The sequence below is a fragment of the Medicago sativa genome, chromosome 1, assembly GCF_051527215.1.
Source record: "Medicago sativa cultivar Bolivia chromosome 1, Bolivia_mono, whole genome shotgun sequence".
Lineage (NCBI taxonomy): Eukaryota > Viridiplantae > Streptophyta > Magnoliopsida > Fabales > Fabaceae > Medicago > Medicago sativa.
This window is the reverse complement of record NC_140749.1, coordinates 40,066,594-40,093,233: the sequence shown is the minus strand read 5'-3', so window position 1 is coordinate 40,093,233 and position 26,640 is coordinate 40,066,594. Positions and strand designations below refer to the sequence as shown.

At 33.6% G+C, this 26,640-nt stretch overlaps 3 protein-coding genes across 7 annotated transcripts; 2 read left to right on the top strand and 1 right to left on the bottom strand.

Annotated features, from left to right (window-relative positions):
- Positions 1–122: 122 nt before the first annotated feature.
- Positions 123–20,683, bottom strand: LOC146954909 (structural maintenance of chromosomes protein 3-like). Of its 5 annotated transcripts, none has more exons than XM_085719030.1 (30): positions 20,376–20,683; positions 20,166–20,202; positions 19,706–19,781; positions 18,605–18,643; positions 18,405–18,472; positions 18,223–18,294; positions 16,225–16,304; positions 16,013–16,091; positions 15,792–15,909; positions 15,518–15,693; positions 13,938–14,183; positions 13,722–13,843; positions 13,328–13,472; positions 11,556–11,728; positions 11,343–11,442; positions 10,815–10,951; positions 10,399–10,600; positions 8,402–8,489; positions 8,168–8,317; positions 7,227–7,378; positions 6,915–7,106; positions 6,652–6,835; positions 6,486–6,556; positions 6,264–6,415; positions 5,408–5,576; positions 4,842–4,988; positions 3,363–3,458; positions 2,835–3,009; positions 2,016–2,207; positions 123–660 (listed from the first exon to the last, which is right to left on the bottom strand). In XM_085719030.1, exons 1-29 carry the CDS (start codon positions 20,423–20,425, stop codon positions 2,017–2,019), a joined length of 3,687 nt encoding a protein of 1,228 aa, XP_085575156.1. In that variant the 5' UTR covers positions 20,426–20,683; the 3' UTR covers positions 123–660; position 2,016. The 5 variants fall into 5 exon arrangements, with proteins under 5 accessions (XP_085575156.1, XP_085575181.1, XP_085575179.1 ...); XM_085719055.1 differs by having other exon boundaries at positions 20,383–20,683; XM_085719053.1 differs by having other exon boundaries at positions 20,629–20,683.
- Positions 20,684–22,921: 2,238 nt separating this feature from the next.
- On the top strand, positions 22,922–23,639 carry LOC146954908 (uncharacterized). Its single transcript, XM_085746819.1, has 3 exons — positions 22,922–23,071; positions 23,164–23,431; positions 23,536–23,639. Exons 1-3 carry the CDS (start codon positions 22,922–22,924, stop codon positions 23,637–23,639), a joined length of 522 nt encoding a protein of 173 aa, XP_085602945.1.
- A 1,010-nt stretch (positions 23,640–24,649) lies between these two features.
- LOC146954907 (uncharacterized) lies at positions 24,650–25,585 on the top strand. Its single transcript, XM_085746811.1, has 4 exons — positions 24,650–24,673; positions 24,816–25,004; positions 25,093–25,230; positions 25,329–25,585. The coding sequence occupies exons 1-4, from the start codon at positions 24,650–24,652 to the stop codon at positions 25,554–25,556; spliced, it is 579 nt and encodes a 192-aa protein (XP_085602937.1). The 3' UTR covers positions 25,557–25,585.
- Positions 25,586–26,640: the final 1,055 nt, after the last annotated feature.

Here is a 26,640-nt window from a genome sequence, read left to right as displayed (position 1 = left end):
TGTCCAGTACTAACATTGTTATCAACGCACTCTAATCGAATAAAAAATAACGTTCACATCCCACTATTAAAACATTTTTCTATTGTTCCCATCCCACTATTAACACATTTTTCAACACATTCTTTTTATTTATTTTTTAAAAAAAAAAATTATTTTGTAAAATTCACTGCCACATTTATATAGGACCACATGATTTGGTAGGACTGTTCTAAATTTCAATTAATTAAAGGTGTTAAAAAATCTGTTATCAGCACTCCACTTGAACAAAACTTACAAGGCCATATAGAATTTAATCAATTAAAGGTGTTAAAAAATTGAGTCTTAATATTTTCTTTTATCCTGTCATTTTTTTTCGCCCTAGACACATCAAATCAAACATGGAACAAATTTTTTTTTTCAAACGTTAAGTTTTTTCAAATAAAATATACAGACCCAGATATTCTCCGTGGATCTACGGTTATCATGGTAAGCAGAAGATATTAAGATGAATAAAAAGGATTTACAAAAATTAATGAAGGGTTATCAAACTTTTGAATTACTAAGGCCTATGTTATGGTAGCAGCAGTTAACAAAAGAGCAGGTTGGAGAGTTTGACAACGAAATTGTCGACATTGAAGGGTTCTGAGAGCTGATATAGGTCGGACCATGCAAATAGTACACCTAATAATACATAAGAGATAATGAGAAAAAATGATATTATTAAAAGGAAGGCAAGAAATATTAATATAAACCAAATAAACCTTAAATATTAACTTTTCTTTATGATAAATAATAACAATTCATAAACAGGGGAGTCCCTAATATGGACCCTTTTATTTAGGGTCCACCCATGGTCCTTGCTAAATGACTTGCAATAGTAGGTAAACACACTTCCTTCTCAATTTACATGGATGGCCTCCATATGAATCTTTAATGCGAGTGAGCTTTTGCAATCAAAACAAGTGAATCATCTAAATCACACCAAGCTCAATCCACGATTCCACAACTTTAATTTCATCTTTCAACAAAAGCTTAAGTTCAAATTCAACAATTTATCATAGCCATCCAAAAGGGTTTCTGGTTCATAAACCTTATTCCCTTTAAGCCGAACTGAGATTCCATTGCAACTCTAGCATTTGAATAAGGTCTTAAACACAAAAGACAAGCTTCAATCCGTTTTTTGAGAAAAAGGGCAAACGCCGCTACCATGATTGCAACTGTTAATGCTTTCACGCTCTCCGCATAACATCTCCATGATAATCACTTTCATACAAAACCCGAAGTCAAGTTCGTTAACTTGAACAAAATTAATGGCTCCATGGACCTGGGATGTTATGCAGAGAAAACGTTGTGAATCTGTCATTTCGAATAAGCTGTCACGATGGATCAAGCATTTCAGAGCAAACCATTTTTCTTATAATCTGGATTTCTTAAAGCGGTTCAAGTTTTTAACTAAGAGATCGAAGCATTATGTCGTTGTGACATTCTCTGTGCGGAAGTTGTTCTTCCTGTTAGACTTGAAACAGATGGCAAAATAACATGAAGGTGAATTGTACCAAATTTATACTGGAGTGGAAGTGTAATTACCCGCTATTGCAGGTCATTTACCAAGGACTATGGGTAGACCCTAAAAAAAGACGTTGAACATAAATATGTATTTGACTAAAATGGTATGATAAATTTTAAAAAAGGAAATAACAAGTTCAGACCAATTCAGTTTGTTACCCCAAAAATAAAAAATAAACAATTTAGTTTGTAAAGCCTTGTTAGTAGTTTAGAGATACTAGTATTAGCTTGTTTTGCAAGCTTTAGATAGCTGTCACACCAGCCTAGGGATTATCATTTTTCCCTAACATTCATCAATGGCGTAATACTAACACAGTCATATGAGTTTCTTCCAAAAAAAATTAAGAGTTCGGTTTGTCTACCACAAGAATATGAGTTTCTTCCACTTTGTCTGGTCCCAAATAAGAGTGACTAGCATTCATCACAGTCATAAACATCGGAAAGAGAAATAGTGAAGTTATAGTGTTTACCTTATTCAGCATTTTGTGTCTGATCCTGATTAATGAACTCTAGAGCATCATTTTCGGATATAACATTAACACGGCTGACCCTGTTTTTGTGAGTCACTCCATATATCTTGTCGGCAACTTTCACTAGCTCTGGACGGAATGTTGTCGTGATAAATTGAGTGTTTGCTATGTCTGCCAGGCGCCGTATCATGTCTATGAAAGTCAAGGATCCCCAAAGGAACGAGAGTATAAAAGGAAATCTAGATGTTACTCAGAGTATCACAACCATGAACAAATTTCTAATATCACAAGTCCACCTAACATTAATAAATAAACAATAACAAATGTTTTTACCACTGACATGGACCAAATGACACTTAATACCCTACCATATATCATGTCACATACCATTTCTGTAAGTATTTCTCCATTCAAGCCTTGTGTAGCTTTACTGAGACAAGAAGAGCTTGCTTCTTGAAACTTACTTGAAATTATATATTTTTCTCTTGCACAGTTGTCTCTTTTAATGTGCATGTGTTCCTAACAGAAGTACTAAATGCAACAAAATAACTCATGCTATGAGGAATTTAGTTAGCAATAGCTGAGGAAAACAACACAAACCGAGTATGGGTTGCATGTTCAATGATAAGGAACCACATACTTGAGGCTTATATATTCCAATGGTCGAAGATCCTCTAAGTGCAACTGAAACCTTCACCTCTAATATGCAATGCAACATTATATGAAGTGGCAGATGCAGCATGCAGTAAATGCTGATGGAATAATACAAGAACAGACATTGGGCATGACAAATAGCACCCACAATGATAAAATGGATACTTCCAACAGCAGTTCTGTACTGAGGATCCAATGCTGCATCAATCTCGTCAAATAGATAAAAGGGTGCCGGATCACATCTCTGTATGGCAAAGATAAGTGTAAGGGCAACAACAGTTTTTTGACCTCCCGATAGCTGTTTCATGGACTGTGTTTCCCCTTGTCCAGTAAAAGAAACCTGCAAGGTATAAACATGTCTAGGATTAATGAAGAGCCACTGAAGAAACCCACATCCCCAACCAAAATGTGGTAGACAGAACATACAAGTGTGGGTTTTACAATCAGTTAAGGGTCAGAAAACAGGCCACGTCTTTGTTTAATGATATCAAATTTTGCTTTTTTTTTTTACTGTGCTGCCAATTGAATGTAATTCATCTCTAAATGCCAACCAGAAAACAAAAGAACTAAATATATCTCAAGACATGAACATTAATATTCTACACGCCATGCCGTTTTCTGACTTTAAACATTCAAAAAGTGGTACATGCATTACATAAATAAAAATGAAGATGTAATATCAAATACACTTGCCTTCACTTTCACTCCAATGTACTTTTCTACTCTCCCCTCTGGATTTGGTTCCCGAGGACCATCCTCGTCTTGATCATCATCATCGTGATCACCATCCTAAGAGAGGAAATAAAATATAGAAATATCATTTGCATGAGTTACAGTAACAAAGGTAAAACATCAATTTATCTCTTGGAGATTACTCTCACAAATTGTGTAAATACATAGAAATAACTCAATAATCAAACGCCACCTGCAAACAGGAGCAAGAAAACAGTTTTGACATGAAAGCATACAAATTTAACGATGTGAAGAAAAACAAGCATACAAATTTAACAATGTGAAGAAAAACAAATCTCGAAGAATACTAGAATATTCTTGGTCTAAATTATTGATATCAGTTTTCATTTTATGATTATATCACTCATTAATTTGAGGAGTTGTATTCCTCCCAATAAAAGGTTCTCTTTCCTGGCATGGAAGAGACTAGATATAGAAAGGAATATTAGTTTCTCATTGAAATGACACTCTTGACCTCTTGCAGGAAACCAGAATGAGTGGTTGAAATGAAGGCTAGCCAATACTCCTATGGATCCCAAATGCAAAACTTAATGAAAAAAGAAATGTTGATATTGGGAGATACTACAAGTTGGTTGGAAAATTGGTATACTTGGCCCATACCCGTCCTGATATTGCCTTACCCGTCTGTGTTGTCAGTCAGTTTATGCACTCTCCTTGTGAAGATCATCTTGAGGCTGTCTATAGAATTGAGAGGGGTTTATTCTTCGAAAAAACCAATGATAAGAATGTGGCTATTTTTACTAATATAGACTGGAAGGGTTCTGTAAAAGATAGGAAGTCTTCTTTATGTTATTGTACCTTCGTGTAGGGAAACTTGGTAAGTTGGAGAAGCAAGAAACAAAGATCGGTTGCCAGAAGTAGCACGAAAGCCGGGTTTAGAACAATGGCCCATGGAATTTGTAAGGGCCTATGAATTTATATAGTCATAAAGGAACAAAAGATGATGGTAGAACTCCTGTTGAAGTTGTAATGTGACAAAACCGCAATAAGCATAGCCCAGAATCTCATCCAGCATGACAAAGCATATTGAAGTTGATCGTCACTTTATAAATGAAAAATTGACTCCGGAATTTTATGCTCGTCCATTTTGCCTTAAAATCAACTAAAAGATGGCATTTAACTTAGAATTTAGCAAGGCTGACATTTGAGCATCTAATAATGTGATGGAAAGTGGGCATGATGGAAATTTATTTTTATTGTTGAATATATCACTCCTAAATTTGAGAAGTTGACATTGAAGTATTTCTCCTATAAAAGGAGTGCTCTTCTACTGAAATAATAATTCTCTATTGCTATATTATTTTCAACAATTATACAAACACACAACACATATAACAAACAAACTATAAAGCTTTCTCTATCCAATGCAATCACAAAAATTGATGGGAGAAGCTAAGACATTAATTACTAGCAACAAACCTTCTTCTTCATCATAACCAGATGACCATGGCCCCCCTGTACAAGTTCAGAGAATACTTCTCGAAAATGCCTAGCAACACCTTTGAAAGTGCGCTCTATTGATTCATCCTTCCGTTGATCTAGACTTGATATTAGCTCTCTGATTTTCTGCAATTATTTAATGGCAAAAAAGTCAAAAAAAAAAATAATTAGCAATGTTGTATACAATACAATCACAAGTGCAAAAGTTGGAATTGAATCAGTCCTACACTCAAACCCAAACTTAAAACCAAAAATCACATTAAAACTACATTACAGGGCATGATATATCAAAAAATTGAAACTCAATAAAAAGAATATCACAAATATAGGTCATTCAACATGCAGGTGAATATTCAACAAGACTGACTTCATAGACACATAAACTGCAACAGCATTCACAGCCATGAAAAATCATTTGTTCGAAAACCTTTAGATGATAAAGTGCAGAACCAGCAATACTTGTCAGGCAAAATTGGCCATCGACAACTTTTTTGTATCTTTGGAAACAATTATGAAGAACTTCCTATACTGGAATGACAGTATACCTCATCTCCTGCATCAAGTTCAGCTTGTCTTTTCTGAAGTTCTTCTCTCTGTTCTGTAAAATTTATGTACTGATCGAGTGCTTTCTTGTTGACATGACTAAACTGTTGCAATTCATCATTGCACCTGTGCAGCATTTTTTGCAAATCTTTAATACTCCTCCGTTTGAACCTGTCATGTCCAATGAAAAAAGGAAAAGAGTCAAATAAAATTAGCAAAAACCACACTGCAGAGAAAAAGGTAAATTATAACGTAGAAACCATAAACCACAACAACTATATCTCTTGATGAAACATTTAAAATATCAAGGCAACACAATCAAGTTTATCACAAAAAATCTAGACCAAAAATATTCATTGAAAAATATAAAACACAACCAATAGATGGATAACAAGTAGAGAATGCTCTTGGCCTTTTTCTTAAATAAAACTTCTGTCTACATAAGTGCAAGGATTAGCCATGCCATATTTAAATGACGCTTGAGTAGAAAGGAATATGATTTTCAGGAAAATGTGACTTTGCAGAGAAGTTTGGAGTATTTGCAAGGCACAAGGCTTTCTTAGGAAGCAGACGCTGTCAACTTTGACGTGAGAATGAATTGTTGCTACTGGGAAGTTTACATAAAGTGATAACATCCGTGAAGAAAACGATGAGCTTTAGTGCTCTCTCTATAATTTAACTGTCATTTCATTTCTTTTCAGAATATAATTCATCTTTTATCGTATCCCTCTAAAAAAAAATTAAGTAAAAGTAAGCTGCTAGGCAAAACTTACGACTCAAAAGCATCATATAATTCATCTTTTATCGTATCCCTCTAAAAAAAAATTAAGTAAAAGTAAGCTGCTAGGCAAAACTTACGACTCAAAAGCATCTGATGTCAATGGGCCAAGTTCCTTTATTTTCTTGGTATACTTTTCTTCTTTGGCAGAAAATTCACTTTTTTTACCCAGCAATTGCTCTAATTCTTTAGCTTCTTCCTGATGTCTTCTATTATACTCCTCCTCCATAGACTGCAGCCAAATAACTTCATCATTAAGGACCAACAACACGTAACCATTAAACAATTTAAAAGAATAATACCTTCAATTTATTAATTTCATCTTTGATCTTTGCAATTTGCTTGTTTCGATTATTTATACTATCAGAAACTCCTGAAGAAGAAATTTTGGTCAAACAAGGAGTGACAATGAGTGACAATTTGAACTTCAAGATATAGATATAAGACAACATTGGCTGACGTTCTCACTTTTAAGCTGATCTAATGTATCATCAACCAACACTTTTGCATCATTAAGTTCCTCCCTCTTGGAATTGGCATCAGCAACCATAGACTCATCATCATCAGATGATATCACAGCCTCCAGCTCTTGTTTTCTTCTCCTAAGATTAGTGGTTAGATTAGTTTCCAGCTCTGCTTTCCGTGCTTCAATCTGCAAAATTTGAAGTTAAAATGGAGACAATAGATAGCCCTATACATATTATGAACATCAATATAATTCGCTCAATAACCTCAATGCGATCAGTCTTGCAAGCAACAAGCTTCTCTTTAAGGTCTTTGATTTCAGGGTTCAAATCAGACAAAAGCTTTTTTTCCTCTGGTGTTAAATGATCAATGAGCTCTGTGCCCATCTCAGCTTTTTTCGTAGCAATGCTACCCTTAAGCTGTTCAATCTGATTCTGAACATCTTCAAGTGATTTCTCCTACAAGTTATTTCAGAAAAGATGAAAAGCAATCAGCAGTGAACAATCTCACAAGCAACTATCAATAGAAAGGAAGCTCGTGAGTGGTAATTGAGTAGAATCTGAGAAATTCAAAGACACCTTCTTGGCAAGTGCTTTAGAAAATAATGGCTTCTGTTTATTAGAATTAGCAATGTCCCGCTTAAGCTCTTCTATCTCTGATTTACTATGAGCGCATTGAGCATCAACCTTCTGCTGCTCGGTAACAAGATCATTAATCTTTTGATCTATCTGTGAGACCAGTTCAGTGAAAACAAAACCATAGGGGAAAATGGTTTTTTTGGCAAGGAATAAAATAGGCATCACAGAATGAATCACAAAACTAATGGATATGTGGTACTTAATGTTACCACGTCATAAACAAATCAAGCGGCTCTTACCCAAAAAATTAGCACAAGACAAAACAATGAATAATCTAAAAGGAAAATCAATCATCATCAATGAATGAAACAGAGTAGCAAACCCTATACTAGAGTCAAAAAGAAACGCAGAATTTCAGTAACGAACAAAGTGCAGTAACAACATAACAAAAAGCGATTCTATCAAGAACCTTGTATTTCCTTCGACTCAGCTTGCCACATTTCTAATAAAGCAATTCTATCAAGAAAGTGCATCTTAATCATAAAAAAATTTGATTCAAAACAGCATCTCCCTCTATATGTCCAAGATACCAGAAGAAAATAATGGTCAAACCATAACGAAATCACTGTTTGTAAGAGTTGCAGTTAATCACAGAAAATTATAGAAAAACATATCATCTCCCTCTATACTGCCAAAACACGTATTATAACATAACCAGAAAAAATCAAAGGCAGAAAGTAAATATGACTGCTGGGCACACATTGCCAAATGGTTTTTCTTCTCATTCTTAGAGCTATTTCTTTCAAACATTTTATGGTAATCAAGGTCCTCCAGATTTACTTTGTTTGCTTAGTTTCATTATATGTCGTTTATAAATAATGAGTTCTTACCAAAAAAATGGAGAATGTACAAAGTGTTTATTTACTAATATTAAAGGATATCTTGTATCTCAAATTTAACTTTCTCCAATTCCTCCTCCTTAATGTGGATACTGTCAGCATTCTGCTTAATGGTATTCATAAACTTCAGTCTTGATCGTCTGTGATCATAAAATCCTCCGGTCATACTACCTTTTTTGCTTACTTGATCACCTGTATAGAGACAGACAACAAATTGTCAGGACAAAACAATAGACCATCTACAATATGCAGACACACGCAAAGAGCTAAGCAAACCTTCCAGTGTTATGCAGTCCAAACCATTGGTACGAGCTACCTTTGAAGCCACATCCAGATTCTTGCAGATAACTGTTCTAGCAAATACCTAATAGAAATATTATAACTGATGTCATGGAACATCCAATGCAACTTTATAACGAAGAGGATGACATCGCTGATGTAGACCAAGTAAAATTTAGGTTTGAAGTGCTCCTCTTGGAAGAGCATTCCCTTGAAAAACCTGAAGACTACTTTAGGTATAGAGTGATATGACTCAAACTGAAACGCTCTACATTAATAATGGCTTAAGTATGTTTGTAGTTAGTCCCTCAAAATATGCTTTCTGAATCTGTTCTATTTCTATATGCCAAGAATTATTTGTTTTTAAATATGTGTCATCCGTAATAAGAATGTTATTTTCTCTTCCATTGTACCCACTTTTGGACTGTTAGGGAAAACCCAAATCCGACATTGAAAAGAGATAAAGCATAGAGAGGACTTATAAAGAGAGGCACCCCTCACCTAACAAGTCGGTTTTGTAAGGAAGAGTAAGGTCAAATATATAAACCTAAGATAGAATTATCCACGCATCAAGCTAATAGTGCTAAGCATGAGGAGGAGGTATATTGAACAAAACTCGAAAGTCCCGCATTGAAAAGAGATAAGACCTTAAAAGAGTTAGTAAAGAGAGGCACATCTTACATTACAACTGGTTTTATAAGGAAGAGTTAGGCCCAATATAAAAACCTAAGATGTACAAACCAGCAGTTTACGGGAAAGAGAAGGGGTTTTGATATTTGTGTTTAAAAATAATTAAATGAAACATACAAAACTACCCTTTAATTAATCATAATAACCCCTAAATAAAACAATGATCCATTTATGTCACATTGTCCTAACTCAACATGCTGCTCAACTTGCATCAATTTTATTATGTTATTGTTAAGAGTCCCACATTGGATGCAATATGGCCTGACAATATGTTTCTAAGTTCGAGGTAGTCCTCTCCTCACCTTAAAAACGGTTTTGTAGGGTTGAGTTAGGCTCATCCCAAATTCTAAGATGGTATCAGTCTATCCAAGATTCGATGGGTCGTCTGATCAATGACGGATCCAAAATAATTAACCAGTGAGGGCAATACTCATAATTGTTCTTTAAGGTTATTTTATTCTAAAAGCATCGAATATGTGTTCATTTTCAATATTATAAAAAGTATTTCTTTATAAAATAAACAAACAATCATTAAACAATTTCCCAAATTTTATTTTGTTTTTTTATAGGAGAAAATTTATTAAGCGCACAACAATATAGAAGGTGTGCATAGAAGCCAATAAAAATGTACAATAGTCAAAATCTCCATCTCATCCTGCACTCTATAATAAAACAAAAAAACTAACGATGTTTCTTAACATAACCTGCTATCTAAATTGCATGGCGCAAGCAACCTGATAGGCCTAAAACATCACAGCCTCATATCACCTAAACACAAAACCGACCTCCTCTACCAAATAATTTCATATCAAATTTTATGATATTTATAGTAAAAAAAACTCTTAACTGTTGTATTTGTCATTGGTAGCATCACATTTAACTCTACAAATAAAAATCACAAGAGATACAATATGTTTTTTATATAGTATTTTTGTGTGAAGAAATAATAGTATATATTTTTTTACAACATAGTGGGGTATGTGCCCCCAAATTTGTATGAGTACAGCCACCCCTGCACCTGCTATCAGACCACTCAGGTCACACTCTAGATTTCTTGGGCATGAGGTCTGTGTGTTAAAGAGTCTCGCATTGGATGAGAATATGATTAAGGCCTATAAGTCGTGGGTAGTTCTCAACTTACAAGCCAGTTTTGCATGGCTGAGTTGGGCCAAACCCAAATTCTAGGAGTTATAATGGAACCAGATAAACCATTTAAGAATTACGTTTATCACTACATATCACCTGAAGATAACTTGCCATATACCCATATGTAAATAAAATACAAAAGTTGAGTAGAAGCTAACCTGACTGAATGCTGGAGTGTAGTCATGTTTAAAATTCAATTTCTTTAAAAGAGGTATGACATCGGAACTCTGTGGATAAGTGACGCGAGGAGCATTTACTCTGTTAAGTGGAATAAATGTAACACGCCCACCTTTTTGTTGATTAAGGTGTTTAATTATCTCAGTTGACTTGTCATCATTTTCAACAACCACATGAAATAAGCTGTTGAAACAAATTTGTTAAATTAAGAAATCAAGCCAAATATGCAAAATTATAATACCAATAAAGAGATCAGGCCAAGAACAGATACTAGAGATGAAAAAAGTAAATTACATGCAATGGATGTACTGAATCTACCCCATCCCCATTTCCAAAACAAAAATACACCCTATGAATGTAACATGTGGTGAAGCCTACTTATTCAAAGAAGGGATACCTGTTTCCTGCTGTAACTTCAACTGCGGTGAAAAACTTTTCATCACAGTTCAGCAACTCAATAATTGGACCGTGAACTCCAGAAATGTTCTGAGTTTTGCAGATCTTCCGAACTGAATTCAACCCTCTTCTAACATCCTGCACATTATAGTACAGAGTATCAAACAAGGTGGTGTGTAATAATGCCAACATCATCATAGTACAGAGTATCAAACAAGGTGGTGTGTAATAATGCCAACATCATCATGACAGATCATCCCCAAACTGGACAGATAATAATAGTGGGCACTCTTATCAAATGCTAAGTAGTCTACATTTCTCAATATTAGATAAACAAAACACTGAGTCACAAATACCATTATATAATTACAGAGAACTAATTCCGTCACTCAAAAAACACCCTAATACATCTTATTCAAAATCAGAGAGTGATGATGTCCTTCACTGCCATCAATCTCAAGATCTTTCTTTTTCCTTTATGCATTGAAAAATAGCACATTAAAAGAAGCTTTTAAGATATGCTACTCACACCAGGAATCGCATGATCAAGACTCTTTTCAGCCTTCTCAACTTCTGCTCTCAATTTATCAATTTCAGCAGTAAGTTCATTCTCTTTGCTCCATAAGGATCTATGATGATGATGATAACAATAATGAAACAATATCAAACCATAAGAAGTATTTCATTGACTATTAAATCAAAAACATGTGTATGCATCACAGAAAAGACAAGATATACGAACTTTTTCTTATCCTGAAGGCTGTCTCTTTCTACTTTATAATCACTAAACCTTTCACGTGACATAGCAATTAGAGATTCCAAAGTAGTAATATTTGCTTTACGACTCTGAATATTCTCATCACAACCACGCATTTCATCATTAAGCCGTTGAATTTCTTCCATCAGCTTTTTCTCCTGTGGCACAAAAGTTCCACTACCCGTAAAATACTCAGTCAACAAAATTTAATATATCAATCTTAATACCACAAGTATCACATGGCTCAACAGCCAATAAGATTTATGAACCTAACACGGGATTTAGGAAGTGAGGAAAAAATGAAAAGTCTATGTATATATAACCCAATTCTTATTAAGTCTACATAAAAACTTCCATTTAGCAGAGTTAGAGATTACATTTACTAATATGCAAAATCATTATAATCATTATAAGAGCAAGAAACAAATTTTAAGTGTCTGGTGGCCGAGTGTTGAAAAGCCTCTTATAAGAAATGGGCAGTAGTTTATGAGCGCAGCTTTTCACAATCAGAGGCAAAGTACACTTCAAAAACAAAAGTCAGCGGCTGGCTTCTGCTTTTTGTTTCTAAAACAAAATAAACATAAAAAATTCTTGAAAAATTAAACAGGATTTCATTGAAACATATATTCCCAAGGGCATATAACTTGCTTCTACAGGCTGCTTCTAATAAACAACAGCAAGACCAAACTGACCCTCAGTATCAGGAAACACATCAATATTGCAATGAAGCACAATGATGAAGTGGACAATAAATGTTGAAATTTGGGGCCTAACTCATCCTTACAAAACCGGCTTGTAAGGTAAGGAGTGCCTCCTCTTTATAAACTCTTCTCGAGAGTCTTATCTATCTGATGTGGGACTAAATCCACCCCCTTAAAGCCAACACAGTGAAGGTGTTGGAGGCTGCAATCAAAGCAAACCAAAGGCCACAATTAAGGCGACTAGGGGCGGACCGCAATAAAGGCGGAATTCCCAACACACCCCCTCACGCTTCAGCCCGGCCCAATGGGCCTGATGCGTGGACGATGCGGGAAATCCAATGATAGATCTAGGATAGGCTCTGATACCATGTTGAAATTTGGGGCCTAACTCATCCTTACAAAACCGGCTTGTAAGATGAGGAGTGCCTCCTCTTTATAAACTCTTCTCAAGAGTACTATCTATCTGATGTGGGACTAAATCCACCCCCTCAAAGCCAACACAATGAAGGTGTTGGAGGCTGCAGTGAAGGCTAACCAAAGGTCGCAATTTAGGCGACTAGGGGCAGACCGCAATTAAGGCGGAATTTCCAACAATAAAGTAGAATATGTCTAGAATAAAAGTGTAAGTTTGTATGCCTCTAGGAAAAACTGTCATATTTTGGTGGTGATCAGACTTTCAGACAACAACAATATTATGCGGGTTCCTCGATTGAATTTAGAGTGACTGATAGGCTTATATGATATTGTTAATAATAGTAATTGCAAGTTGAAGTTCCTTCCAGGGGGATATCATATCCTCTGACCTTATACTTCTTTCGTTATTACTCTAATAATATTAATCATGCAGAAAAATGTATATGCAATGGAGCTCAAAAATGTCATTTCTGTTTATTGAGCTAAAATTTAATAGAAAACGAATCAACAGCCTAATGAAAAACTGATAAAAAAAAAAAACGAATCAACAGCCTAATGAAAAACTGATAATTCCATGTGTCAAGGAAAAAACAGTATTTTGTCCATAATTCAGAATACTTGTGCCATTAAATGAACCCTTGCCTGTGTTATGTTTGATGAAAGCACACGTTCAAGATCATCAATCTCCTTTTGAAGCCACTTATCACGAGCAGCTTTACTTGAAAACTGTGTTGCGCGTCCTTGCTTTTGATAAAGTATACTGAGTTTCTTCTCGCGTTCCATTATTCTAACAATAAATATTTTTTTAAGAAATAAGATTCAAATAAAAAAAACTGTACTGTACAGATATGTGAAAGATAAATCATATTTCTCTAAGTATACCAACTACTCCAAATTTTATTGTTAAATGAGAAACACTGATATATATATATATATATATATATATATATATATATATATAATGCATGCACTACGAGGGGTAAATACATTATACTTTATTGAAACATATCAGTAGACAAGTACAACCACAACATACCCCTTGGTAATGTCTTTTTCTTTCTGAACTAGATTATCATATAAAGGACTAATGTTGTTCAGTTCATCCATCGAGCCTTGTATTTTATTCTCAAGTATCGCCAACTGTTCTGCAGCCTCTTCCTAAAACCATGTAGGTCAAAGATAAATCATGAACAGAAATACGCCATTCAAAAGAACTAGAACTCATAACATGATATCATCATTAGAATTATACCTTGGCACGCCTATTTCCAGAGATCTTCCCTTGTAAGTCTTTGACATCAAGCTCAAGCTCTGTGCGCTTCTTTAATGCTGTTGTTCGTTTCTTTTCAAGAACTTCTTTTTCTTTGATAAGGTTTTGATGTTCCTTAGTTATATCTTTCAAATTATTCTCCAAATCTTTGGATTTCTCTTGTGCATCAAGAACCTCATTATACTTCTTTGCGGATATTTCAGAGACCTTGTTCCGAGCTTGTTCTATCTAAAACAAGGAGTCAAGAATCTACCTTCAGGCATCAGAAATTCAATATAGTAAAAACAGAATTAAAAAAGTCTAGAAGACTATAACTATAAATTTGGCATCCTAATTTTTATTGATCTATGAAGGCCGACAAAAAGTTAGAGTGTACAATTATAAAGCTGCAAATAATTGCATTGAATATCTGAGAGCATTTCACCCTAGTTCACAAGTAGAGGGATAAAAGGAGTCAAGGATGTTAGGCTGATCGGGAATTGGCGAGGATGAAATAGAGATGAGAGACAATTACAATAGAGAAAGGGAGGAGTGACATAGTAGCCAACTGCCAGAAGACTAAAGAGCAGAAGATTTGGGTATGAATGAGGTGGAAGACTTACCCTAAAACCTGCTCTGCGAAACCAAATAGTCTGGTCTCTCCAAAACATCACAAATTTAGAGATGTCAACTAAGTTGGAAGATCATTAATTTGCTATTAATATTAGTATAATGTCAAGTGCATTTTACTCGCTACACGATCGAACTCAAGTGTTATAAATGCCGGAATTCTTAACAACCCTGATGGCCAATTTGTGACGGACAGCAGCACCATGGCACTTTATAGCAGAAACAAATATCGGAATTTTAGCCTTCAGCCATTGTCCACCATCCCTAATCAATAACATTGTTTGGCTTTTACTTTTACCAAAGGTCATTACTTTCCTCCACCTTTCGGGCAAATTGATGACAGACCAGTCTATGGCACAAGGCCTTGGAAAGTTTATGTCCAAAGAAAATGGAGTTGCTGGTGACAGTAATGTGTATGTACGGCAGTTATTTTATCATGCAGCTAGGACAGTTATTTTTATTAGACAGATAGAATGGGAGGACAGTTATGTGCATTTTATCCCTGTATGTATGGGTGGCGGTTACTATTATGGCAGGTAGTAAACTGTGTTGATGTATTATATTTCTGGTTTACTCCAGAATCGTTATCATTAAAACCTTCCCATTTGTTGGTCCAATCTCTTTAATACTAACAATTGAGAACTGTAATTCGGCTGGAGGTATCTCAATTCTCAAGTACTTACGTATCTACCACTGTCTATTTAGCTACACCCAAACAAAATATTAATTGAAAACAAAAACAAGGTCTTCATAAGGATTTATATTATAACATCTGCCATCTGATCTCAGCATTGATTTTGAACCATACAGCAAGAATTAACAAAAACAACATATCATCACCTAAATGGATTTAATAGACAATCCAATCATCAAGAAAGAAGTTCAAAAATAAAACACAGTAAAAAATATCATTCAAATAATTATAAATGCGGAAACATTTTAACATATAAAACCTCTGCAAGCTTTTGTTGAGCATCTTGAACTTCTTTGCTAAATATGGCATATTCCAAGGATTTTCTCTGCTTGTCAAGGTGCTGATATTTTCTAAGTTCCTCTTTCTCCTCGTCTAGTTCCTTCAACCTCTCGTCTAAATACTGTACAACTTGGATAATTTGTTTTCTTTTGTTACCTGTCTCACAGTAAAATACATGATAAAAACATCTATAACATGAAAATAAACATAAAAATTAATAATAAAAAAAAAAAAAAAAAATTTGAAAGACTTGCCTGTATCCTGCATTATTTTCAAACTTTCACGGCGCCTCTCCTCATAAACTCTAGTACCACCTATTTCCTTCAGTAAATCCAATCGCTCAGAGTCTTTCATCAAGGTTAGGGATGCTATCTATGCAAGAGCAAGAAAACAGCAAGTTTAGTAATTGCTTCAACGTTTATCAACATAACAATTTAAAAGACCATACAATAGCACCATCAGCATGCACCAATACCTTTCCTTGTTGCACAACATAATATGGATTTGAGCGAGAGAACCCAGCACTTTCTAATAAATTCATCACTTCAGTTTTCCTGCAAAGTATTTATCATCTTTCTTTAGGATATAGGTAAATAACTACTCAAATAACCAAAGGGCATAAGATAAAATGTCAATTTTATATAAAAATGAATGTACAGTATGTGCTCTATAATCTATTACACTCACGTGATGTGTTTTCCATCTAGAAAGTATTCATCCTTTTTCAAACCAATCGTCCTGCGTAAGTGCACTTCCTCTTTGTCAACCTATCCTCCGACACAAATAGGAAAAATACTTACTTAGACACATACCCAACACATCAATTTTAAGCACACATACAATAATGAGAAAATAATTGAATAATATTTAATTTTTAAAGAATTAAGTAAAATACATTTTGATGTGTGTGTGTTTAAATAATATGTCCAAAAGCATGTGCCCAATCAAGACTACCTCCAAAAATAGATGCCCAAGATAAAGTACATGTGCAAATATCGCAATAAGTGGTTGTCAAAGATAAAGCACTTGAATAATAAAGTAAAATGCAAGCTGTTTGGGCGCAATGTAAAAAATGCATCGCCAAGCACCAATCGATAGATTTTTCAGACAACTTGGATAAAAGGATATTTATTATAAAGTAAGTTCTGAGCAAATGAAATTGTATCAGAATGTTTTTCAAATAAAAAATCTCACCAACCCAGAGAACCATATCATTAATTAAATTACTTCTCAACTTAAGGAAGAGTACAATCAAAACCCCAGAGAACAATGCCAAGCACATCCATGCATGGAATAAGAATAAATTACTTCAATATAGAAAAATGATGAGTTAAAAATGGCATGTATAATTAAGAGGAATATGGAAATAATATGCATCCAGTCATCACAAGTTGTCAGTTAACTAAATCCATAATCTCTTTTCTATCAGATTCTTTTTTAGCCTATAGATCCTTTATGTTGATAGATTGACAAAACCCAAAGTGTAGAAATCGGTGCATAAGAACGGATAAATATCCAATCAACCACCATTTAAAAAGGTAGAGATTAATATAGTAATGATAGCCAGGAAAAAAAAGGTGACTAATCAGAATCTTTGCAAATATAGTCTATAAAATATTTCTAGATAAAGTCATTTTCCCTGCTGCAACAGGATTCAATTTACGCACAACGATAGACCAGTCAAGTATGTGTACCAAATCAGAAAGAAAGGAGAATAGGCCTGGGAACCCAAGTAGGGAGGAACAGTGAGGCGTGAAGGAGGGAACAATGATAGAAGTGTTTCCAGAAAAATCAGCATGCATTCCTTTGATCATAGGAGTTTCATTCCTCATCTTGGGGAGGACACTAAGGGGCTTTGAGGATATTTTAAAGGGCGGCTAATGTGTTCCACTGAAAGGGAATGAGAAAAAACATAGAAGAGTTGGTGGAAAAGTGTGCAATTTGCCAACAAAACGTATCAGGCCCTTAAACCAGTAGAGCTGCTGCAACCAACTCCGTGCTGCCCAAATCAAGGGGCGACGATTCTATTTTGGTAGTGGGTAACAGGCTGTCCAATCCAAGGTTGTTCATTTCATTGCACGGAGTCATCCATATACTTCTATGGTTAGCTCAAGCTTTCATTGAGGAAGTAGCAAGGCTGCAAGGATTCCCTAGTCCCATCATTTCAGACAAAGATTATGAGTTTATGAGGCTATTTTGGAAAGAGTTGTTTAAAAAGGCAGGGACCAAGTTGAAATATAGCTCAACATATCATCCCCAAACAAATAGGCAATCGGAAGTAACTAATAGAACTTTAGAGGTGTATTTGAGGTGTTCTATGAAAGGCCATCCAAAAATTTAGTAAGTAAGGTTAGTATGGGTTGATTTTGGTCCAATTCCTCTAACAATGCTTCCACAGACTCATGACTTTTTTAAGTTGTCTATCGAAGGGAAGCTCCAACCATTGCAGAGGACTCTTCCCCAGAGTTTATGTTAATACAATTTTATCATTTCCAGAAAATTAGAGTATTGGTCTATTACCCAACAAGACAAGAAAATAGCATTTCTATTCTTTTCCAAGCAGAAAACAAAACATGCATAAGTGGTCGTTTTATAATGTAATTAAACCAAAGGAACTTAAAAAAAATTGGAAAATTGTCCTCTTGTCTACTAATATAAATGAAACTATTATTTTCAAAATATTACCGGGATACGATTGTCTGAATTATCAAACACAATCTCCACAAATGCAGATAAAACCGAGTGTCCAGCCCCTTCCTGTAGAGAGAAAAATACATTTAAGCTTTGTCAAATTCTAGAATTGATTAGCTCTGCCTGGGTAGGAAACAGAAGTAAAAATATAAAAGGAAGTATGAATTGTGTCATACATGGAGTAGTGCATGCCTATCCTCACTGCGTAGGTTTTGAAAGAGATCACTTAACACAAAACGAATGGCTAGATACAAAACAAAAGGAGGGAAAACAAGTGTCAAATTCAAGATGAGCAATCCAGTTTCAGCTACTTCACAAAGAGTAAAATCTGGTCAAGTTATAAGTACAGTGGCACAGGAAATGGCGATTTTCTTACCATGGAAAAAGTTTGTTTTACCAGATCCATTAGCACCAACTGCAAAAAAATGAGCAAACAGATACTATTGATGTTAGTGAACACATGAATTTGACCGAAACAGGAAAGATACAAACTGACATTTTGAGACAACTTCACATTAATAAACAAAAGGAAGAATTATCAGAGTATAAAGAAGTAATGAAAATGAAGAGAATGTAGTGAACAAAGTATGTACTTTCCAAAAAGGACTCTTTTTCGCTAGCCCCCCTCACAGAAATCGTTAAGCTAGTAAATCTTTTTTCAGTGTACTCTCACTAATCTTCCAAACAGAATTCCTTAAGTTAGGAAATGGATTCAAAGATATGTTCCAAAATGGAGTCTTTCGATTGGATTTGGGATAATAACATTCAATAGAATCAAAAACATGACTTATTCCAGAATTACAATCTTAATAAAGCACTTTCTAATAAAACCATGGTCATGCCTCAACAAATACTAGTAATGGTTCCTACATTGCCCTCATACTATATCTACATAGTGCAGCTTTCCAAAGCCTTTGCAGAAATATGGCAACGCTTAATGGAAATCAGCAGATTTTGCGGTTACTCAGTGTTATGGTTAGTGCTAAGATAGCTGGTTGTTTTAGGCATATTCATCTATGATTTTGTAATGAGTATTCCTGTTTCTCTCCATCTTGTTACTCTTGAGACTACCATACTATCAACATTTGGGCATCTGTTCCTTTTCATGAAAATTGTCTTTCATCCTTAAAAAGAAAAAGAATTGTGGAATAGGATCATACCATAGGAAAAGTTTCCATTTTACAAAGAGTAATACTGTATGTATGTCTATTTGCAACTATTTAAAAACCAAAATACAAACTATGCCGGCAAATATCATTCGTAATTATTGAAAGAAAAAAAAAACACTATTAGATTTCTACAAGCTATAATGCACACAAATGAAACTTGACTAAATTCATTTCACATTTTATCAAATTCAAACTTTATTGAGCTGCCATTATGACATGCCACAAATGAAATACCTACATCATGCATTTCAAAGGATTATGCTGAATCAACACAAAATCATCTAAAAGCTTTTGAATAAAATTATTACCAACACAGTTAACTCTAGGACTGAAATCCTCTGTGGCAATTTGCTCTCGATAACTCTTGAAACCTTCAATGACAACCTTAAAAAAAGATACAAGTCCATTTAAGCAAGGAACAAACTCCAAAAAGCAAGAATATAAAGGACATTGAAGAAAAAAAAATTAAAATACAGAAGAATCATTTAACCAAATGTTACTTCCTTCTATCACTATTATAAGCAAATATTATTTGGCCGGGTTTGTTGAATAACTGATGTATCTAGTCTATATTATAAACCAGATACATCAATTATTCAATGAACCTATGAAGGGTTAACGTCGCAGCTTGTTGCCTGCTTGCCTTCCATTCCTATGTAATTTTCTATATGATGATAATTTGACATTGAATACCTAGAAAGGTAATCTTTGCTAATAATAGCGACAAAAATCAAATAAATGTATCAAAGAATTTCAAAACAAAATTACCTGCTTAATGAACATGTTGAAACTATGGTAACCAAACCTACAAAAATCAAATCAATAAACTTCCATAAGCATGATCATATGTTAAAATTCAGAATTCAGAAATTCACAGTATAAAATCAGAATTCACAAAAAAAATCAGAGAACCAACAAAGTAATAGTGAACTCATAAACGACACAGAAATAGTAATTTTGTTTGTAAAATCAAATTACACATTACGCGATGAAAAATGATGATCGAAACTGTAGAACGAAGTGTTCATTCACATGTTAGCATCGAAATCAAGTAGCGGAACAAGAAATTGAAGTAAAAATCATCTCGGAGATTGATTTAGGGTTTAGGGTTTCGAAGTGAGTGATTTTCACTGAAAATCAAAAGAAGAAAAGAAAAAACAAAAACAGTGCAGAGCGGTTTCGAAAGCATGAAAGAAGAATTGAAAGCGACTAGAACCGAGAGAAAACCTACCAGAGAGAGAGAGAGAGAGAGAGAGAGAGAGAGAGTTGAGTAGAATAGAGTAGCCAAGTTGAATGTTTGAAGGTATTTGAATTTGTATTGACTCAGACCCAATTGAGTTTATCCCAATTTTTTCGCACCAAATTAGTGTATTTGTTACGTATTAGAATTTAGAATTTAGAATTAGAATAAAATAAGTTAATTTATACAGAAAACTACCCTCCTCTTTCAGCATTTTGGGTTGGATTTTTTATTTCTACTCTTAATTATCGTTATCAATACATATAAAAAATGAATAAGTTCTTGTGAGCTTAGCTCAGTTGGTATGGATAATGCATAGTACATGCAAAGTCTGGGGTTCAAATTCTGGCCACCACCAAAAAAATATAACAAATAAAGAAGAATAAATTTAAATATTATAACAAATGTAACAAACATGATATGAATATATGTATATTTGTTTTTTATTTCCTTTATCATTTAAAAATATAACAAACTAGATGAGTATATTTACACTTACTTTTTCATTATCTTAATTATGCCCTTAAACAACTTTTTTTATAACAAAGATTGTTGTTCGTGTCATTAAAAAAAACAAAAAACATTTATATTTTTAATTTTAATCAAAACCAAAATTTCATAAAAAAAATTCCGTTCATAATTTTCAAATGTTAACGCAATAAAAAGAGCGGAAAGACGGGCACGGAGTGCCCGACTTTTCGCTAGTAATAAATAATTTAAAATAAATTATATGGTATTTTAGTAATAAATAATTTCAAAAAATTCCTTCATAAAAAAATAATTTAAAAAAAAAACTATATGGTATTTTAAAAGTTAAGAATCTATGAGTCTGTTTGTTATAGTTTTTTTAACAAAAAAAAGCACTTTTTTTAAAAAAAATAATCACTTTTAGGAGTTTTCCATCCGTTTGTTATAGCTTTTTAAAAAAAATGAGAATCTAAAATAATCTAAAAACAGCTTCAAATGAAAAGCTGTTATGAGCAGCTTCTAAAAAAATAGATTTTTTTTTAGAGGAGAGAGAGAAAATATGGTTTAAAAGATTGAACTAATTTTAAAACAAAAAATCTCTTACGATAAACAAGCACAAAATAGATTCTAATTTTTCATAAAATCTCTAAAGTATAAATCTCTAAATTATTTTATGTCAAAATCACTTTTATTTTAATCCGTAACAAACGGACCCTATATTTCCTTTGCTAAAAAAAAATATTTTTTATCGTTTATTTTTTTTATGGTGGTCGGGGTTTGAACCCTGGATCTTTCTTTTTATTGCTTATCTTTATCATAAAGAAATATTTTTCAAAGGTAAAAAAAAAAATCCTTCAAAAAAAGTTAAATTTTTTTAGAGGTTAGAAAAAAATACTTTTTTAAAAAAAAAAATTATTATATAGTTTTGTTTGATACAATTATATAAAAGAGATTTTTCGTTGTAATATTATCTCAATCTTTTGACACCTGTTTTTTTCACTCCACTAAAATAGTTCTAGGTCAAATATCTTTTTTTTGTCATTTATATAAAAGAGATTTTTCGTTGTAATATTATCTCAATCTTTTGACACCTGTTTTTTTCACTCCACTAAAATAGTTCTAGGTCAAATATCTTTTTTTTGTCATTTAAGTTTTTTTTGGTAGTGGTCAGGGTTTGAACCCTGGACCTTGCATATTTTATGCATTGTCCAACCAACTAAATTAAGCTCACGAGGATTGTCATTTAAGTTTAACACAAATGTAAGATCATTCATAGGTTTTTTAAGTTTTAATCCAAACCAATTATCCTTAATTGACTAGATATGTTTGGTTACTTATTGGCTAAATTTGAATTGATTCTCAACACATCAAAAAACATCTTAAAATGGTGATATTTTGAGAGAACTGTCTGGCTTAGTTGTCATTATGTGGGAGTTCTCGTTTTCTTTATAATGGAAAATAATTTTTATAGGCGGTGGCCCGCTTAAGAAACACTTATTGCTAATAACTAGCTAAGTACACCTATTAATAATTGTTAATACCGTATTTGACCTATTTCGGCCAGGTGATCTTAATTTCCTAATTTGGGTTGCTTGTTGTGCAGTTGATTGGACTTATTGCAGGATTTTGGTAATGACGAAATATCTTGGCTAAGTTTTCGAGACGTTTGGCATCTTTTCTATTATTATTTCTTGTTTTATTAGATCCATTATAAGTACATATCGTTTGGTTGTCTTGTACCACACTTTCACCGATTGCTTTATTTGTTCAATATTTCCAAACTCTTGCTTTTACAGAAAATCTCGGTTTGTTTGTTATGGATCCCGTATTTGATTCCGTTGCTGATGTCAAAAGTGGAAGAGAGGCTTGGAGGCTTAGGGTTCGAGTTTTGAGGTTGTGGAAGGTTCCTTCTTTTAGGAATCCTGAACAAGCTATTTCTCTTGAGATGGTTTTGGTGGATGAGAAGGTGTGTTTCTGTTTTATAGTATTTATACATTTATTTTGAGTTTTGTAGTGTGGTTGATTTTTTTTATTATTTTATTATTTTTTCAACGGCAGGGAGTGAAGATTCATGCTTCAATGAAGAAACAGTTGCTTTATATGTTTCAGGACAAGATAGTGGAGGGTGAGGTTTACAAAATGACTAATTTTGAAGTTTCTGCCAATGGCGGTTCTTACCGGACTGCTGTACATGAATTCAAGCTAAATTTTGTTATGAGGACAAAAGTTCAAAGGGTAGTCAGTTCTGTTATATCTCAAAATGGTCTTTCATTTACTAAGTGCTCTGAGATCAAATCTGTCAAGGAAGAGGTTGTTCATCTAGTGGGTAAGTTTTGTCTTTGATCTAAGTTATAGTTTTATTTATATTAGTTTGTTTTTAGTCTTAACAGGAGAGTAAGATTTTATAATTTAATATGATTTATGTTTCAGATGTCATAGGTCTTTTGAGTGGGGTATCCGCTGAGAGGGAGTATATAAGGGATGGCAAAGTTGTTAAGATGGTTATCGTTGAGATTATAGATGACAGGTATTGAAGTTATTAGAAGGAATTTGTTTTTTTTAAACCTTTGTATTTTTCTAGGTTTTGACTTTTGCTTTTGTTGTTCGTTTTTAACCCACAATGGTAAAGTTGACTGTGCCTTGTTTGGAGAGTATGTTGACATCTTGAAGAAACAGATGGAAAAATCTGGAGAAGGAATGCCTGTTATTTTGCTTCAGTTTGTCAAGATTAAGATTTTCAGAGGTTTTTCTTTTGCTCTTTGAATTATATTTAGATTTGTTTATTTTTTAGCGTTTAGAGTTTTTATTTTCAAATATCATTCAGAGATGTTTTTTGATTTGTCTTTAATGATTTTATATTTTATTAGAGAATTCCTCGCTTCAGAACGTAATGAACACTACAAAGTTGTTTGTTAATCCTGATATTGCTGAGGCTGTTGAATTCAAGAAAGGGTTAGTATTGGTTTATTTTATTATGCCTGGTAAATATATATTTAGTTTTTTGCAAGTCTTATTGTTGGGTGTTTCCTTCTCATGAGTGTAGACTCGTTGTTCATGGAGTTGAGTCAGCGTGTCCTATTGCTGTTATACAGCCAAGGGCTAGAATATCAAAGGAGGATGACTTTCTTCGTATGTTTCCTAAGAAGACAGTAGCTGGGGTTAAAAATTCTCTTGAGGAGGGCGTCTTTGTTGTCTGTGCAAGTATTGTGGGTTTGGATGATGGAGGTGAATTTTCGTATCTTGCTTGCAAGTGTCATCGTAAAGTTACACCTGACTCTGGTGCATACTATTGCAGTAATTGTGATAAACATGTTTATCAGGTTTTGCCAAGGTATTTCATTTAAAAGATGTTACACATTTGTGCTCATCTTTTGTTGAAATATTTATTGTTTTCCTGTTTATAGTTATTGTGTTGTTTGGTTTTGTTCAAATTCTAGGTTTAAGGTCAAGGTTAAGGTGAAGGATGAGTTTGAAGAGTGTGTGTTTATCTTGTTTGACTATGATGTGCATTATCTTATAGGCAAAACTTGTGTCCAGATTATTGATGATTCTAAGGTATTTGTTGGCAGTATTTTATTTTCTCCATTGTTGTGTTGAAATTGAATTTTATTTATATTGTTGCGGTATTTATTTTGGAAATTTTAATAGTTGATTGGTTGTATGTTTCTACCCTTGTTGTGATTGTATTTTATTATGTATGTATTTTGTAGGCTGCTAGTGGATCTGGTTATCCTGCTGAACTGGATGCGTTGGTTGGTAAAAAGTTGCTCTTTAAGGTTGAAAAGAATCTCTCCTCTCTGTTTTCTTTGGATCAGAGCCTTAAAGTGAAGCGAGTTTGTGATGATTTGGATATCATTCAGTCATTTGTTGAGAATGGAGATAATCACACCCCTTGCAAGGTTTAGTATTATATTATTTTTTATGTTTGACATTTTTTTTCTATTTGATATATGTAATTTTTCTTAGACAATTTACATTGTTTTACAGTCTATTTTCTATAACTCTGGTGAATCGTCCTCTCTGTGTGGTGAACGAACTGATTCTGTTTTTGAGTCTAATGCTGAAGATTTTGTTGCTGATGCTATTGTTACTCCACCCTTGGTTGCTGAACCAGATATCCCTGTGGTATGTAAATCAAGTTATTGTTTATCCTTTTGTTGGGTTGTTATTTGTTTGATTTATTCTATTTGTAATTTACTGATGTTGTATTTGTCACATTTCAGAATGGTGATGATTCTGCTGTTAGTCTGCGTCCTTGTGCCGTTGAGCCTGTCGTTTCTGTGGTGCATTGTGTTGAAAAAATTGTAAGGAATGCTGCTGAAGGTTCCACTGTAAAGATTGCGGATGAAGGTTCTATTGGTTTGAAGAGGAAACTCTTGGAAGAGTTTGAAGGTCTTGAGGATCTGGATGTAAAGATGCCTTTTAAGGCTGTGAAGACTGAAAAGGATTAATTACCAGCTTCAAGTTATGATGCATTATTATTATTATTATTATTATTATTATTATGCTATAGGAATAAATTTGGTGTTTGTTGTTTGGCTTTCGCGGTTTGGTCTTTTGGTTTCCATTCCACGTGTTAAGTAAGCAATGATGTAACACCCCGTTTTCCTAACGTAAAAATTTCATAATTAAAAATCAGAGTAATTCAACTTTAACGGAATGCTCACTTCTTAAAAATTCATAAACTGAATAAATAGCAATTTATTCTTCAAAATCATTTAACATAAGTAATTCAAAACTTCGCAGCGGAATTAGTTCATTCAACATAAAAAGTCTTTGTCACGCAGGCCTCATCATAAAAATCTCAAGTCTTGTTCAATATTTATTCATAAAAATCAATAAGTAATACGTAAGGGATAGAAATAGAAGACATAATCTCATCCCGTTACGTATCAGAGCACCTAAGACACACTTGTGAGGAGTCCACTCACGACCGCAAGTAATCATGGTTACCTGCAAGTTACCCATACGAAGAGCAACATTTCCAAGCAGAGGGGTGAGATTTCTCAAACAATAATATTAAGCATATAAATCATATAAAGTACATTCAACAACTTAAACATCTTATAATTCATTAATCATATCTAACAACTTAAACTTCCTTAACTAGTGTCATTAATCTTCTTATATTGGTCGTAAAACTATCTTAATACTAATCGTAAACATCTTCATATATTATCAATTACTAATCTTAACATCATCATATAACATCAAATAATAGTCTCCAACAATCATCACATAACATCAATATTAATCACAAACGTCACCACATTTCATCAAACATTATTTATAAGCATCAACACCTAATATCAAATATAATCATAAACATCATCATGTAATTTCACATAAGTATTATTATCAAAACATAGCATTACCGAAAACAACTTCATAATCAAATTCGTAATCAACTTCATATATCAACATAATTATAACTCACGTATCATCTTATCATAAATCATTCGTCTTCATTCATCATAGCACTTCATTAATAACTTATCAACTTGATATCTTAACAACTTGACATCTTGACATCTC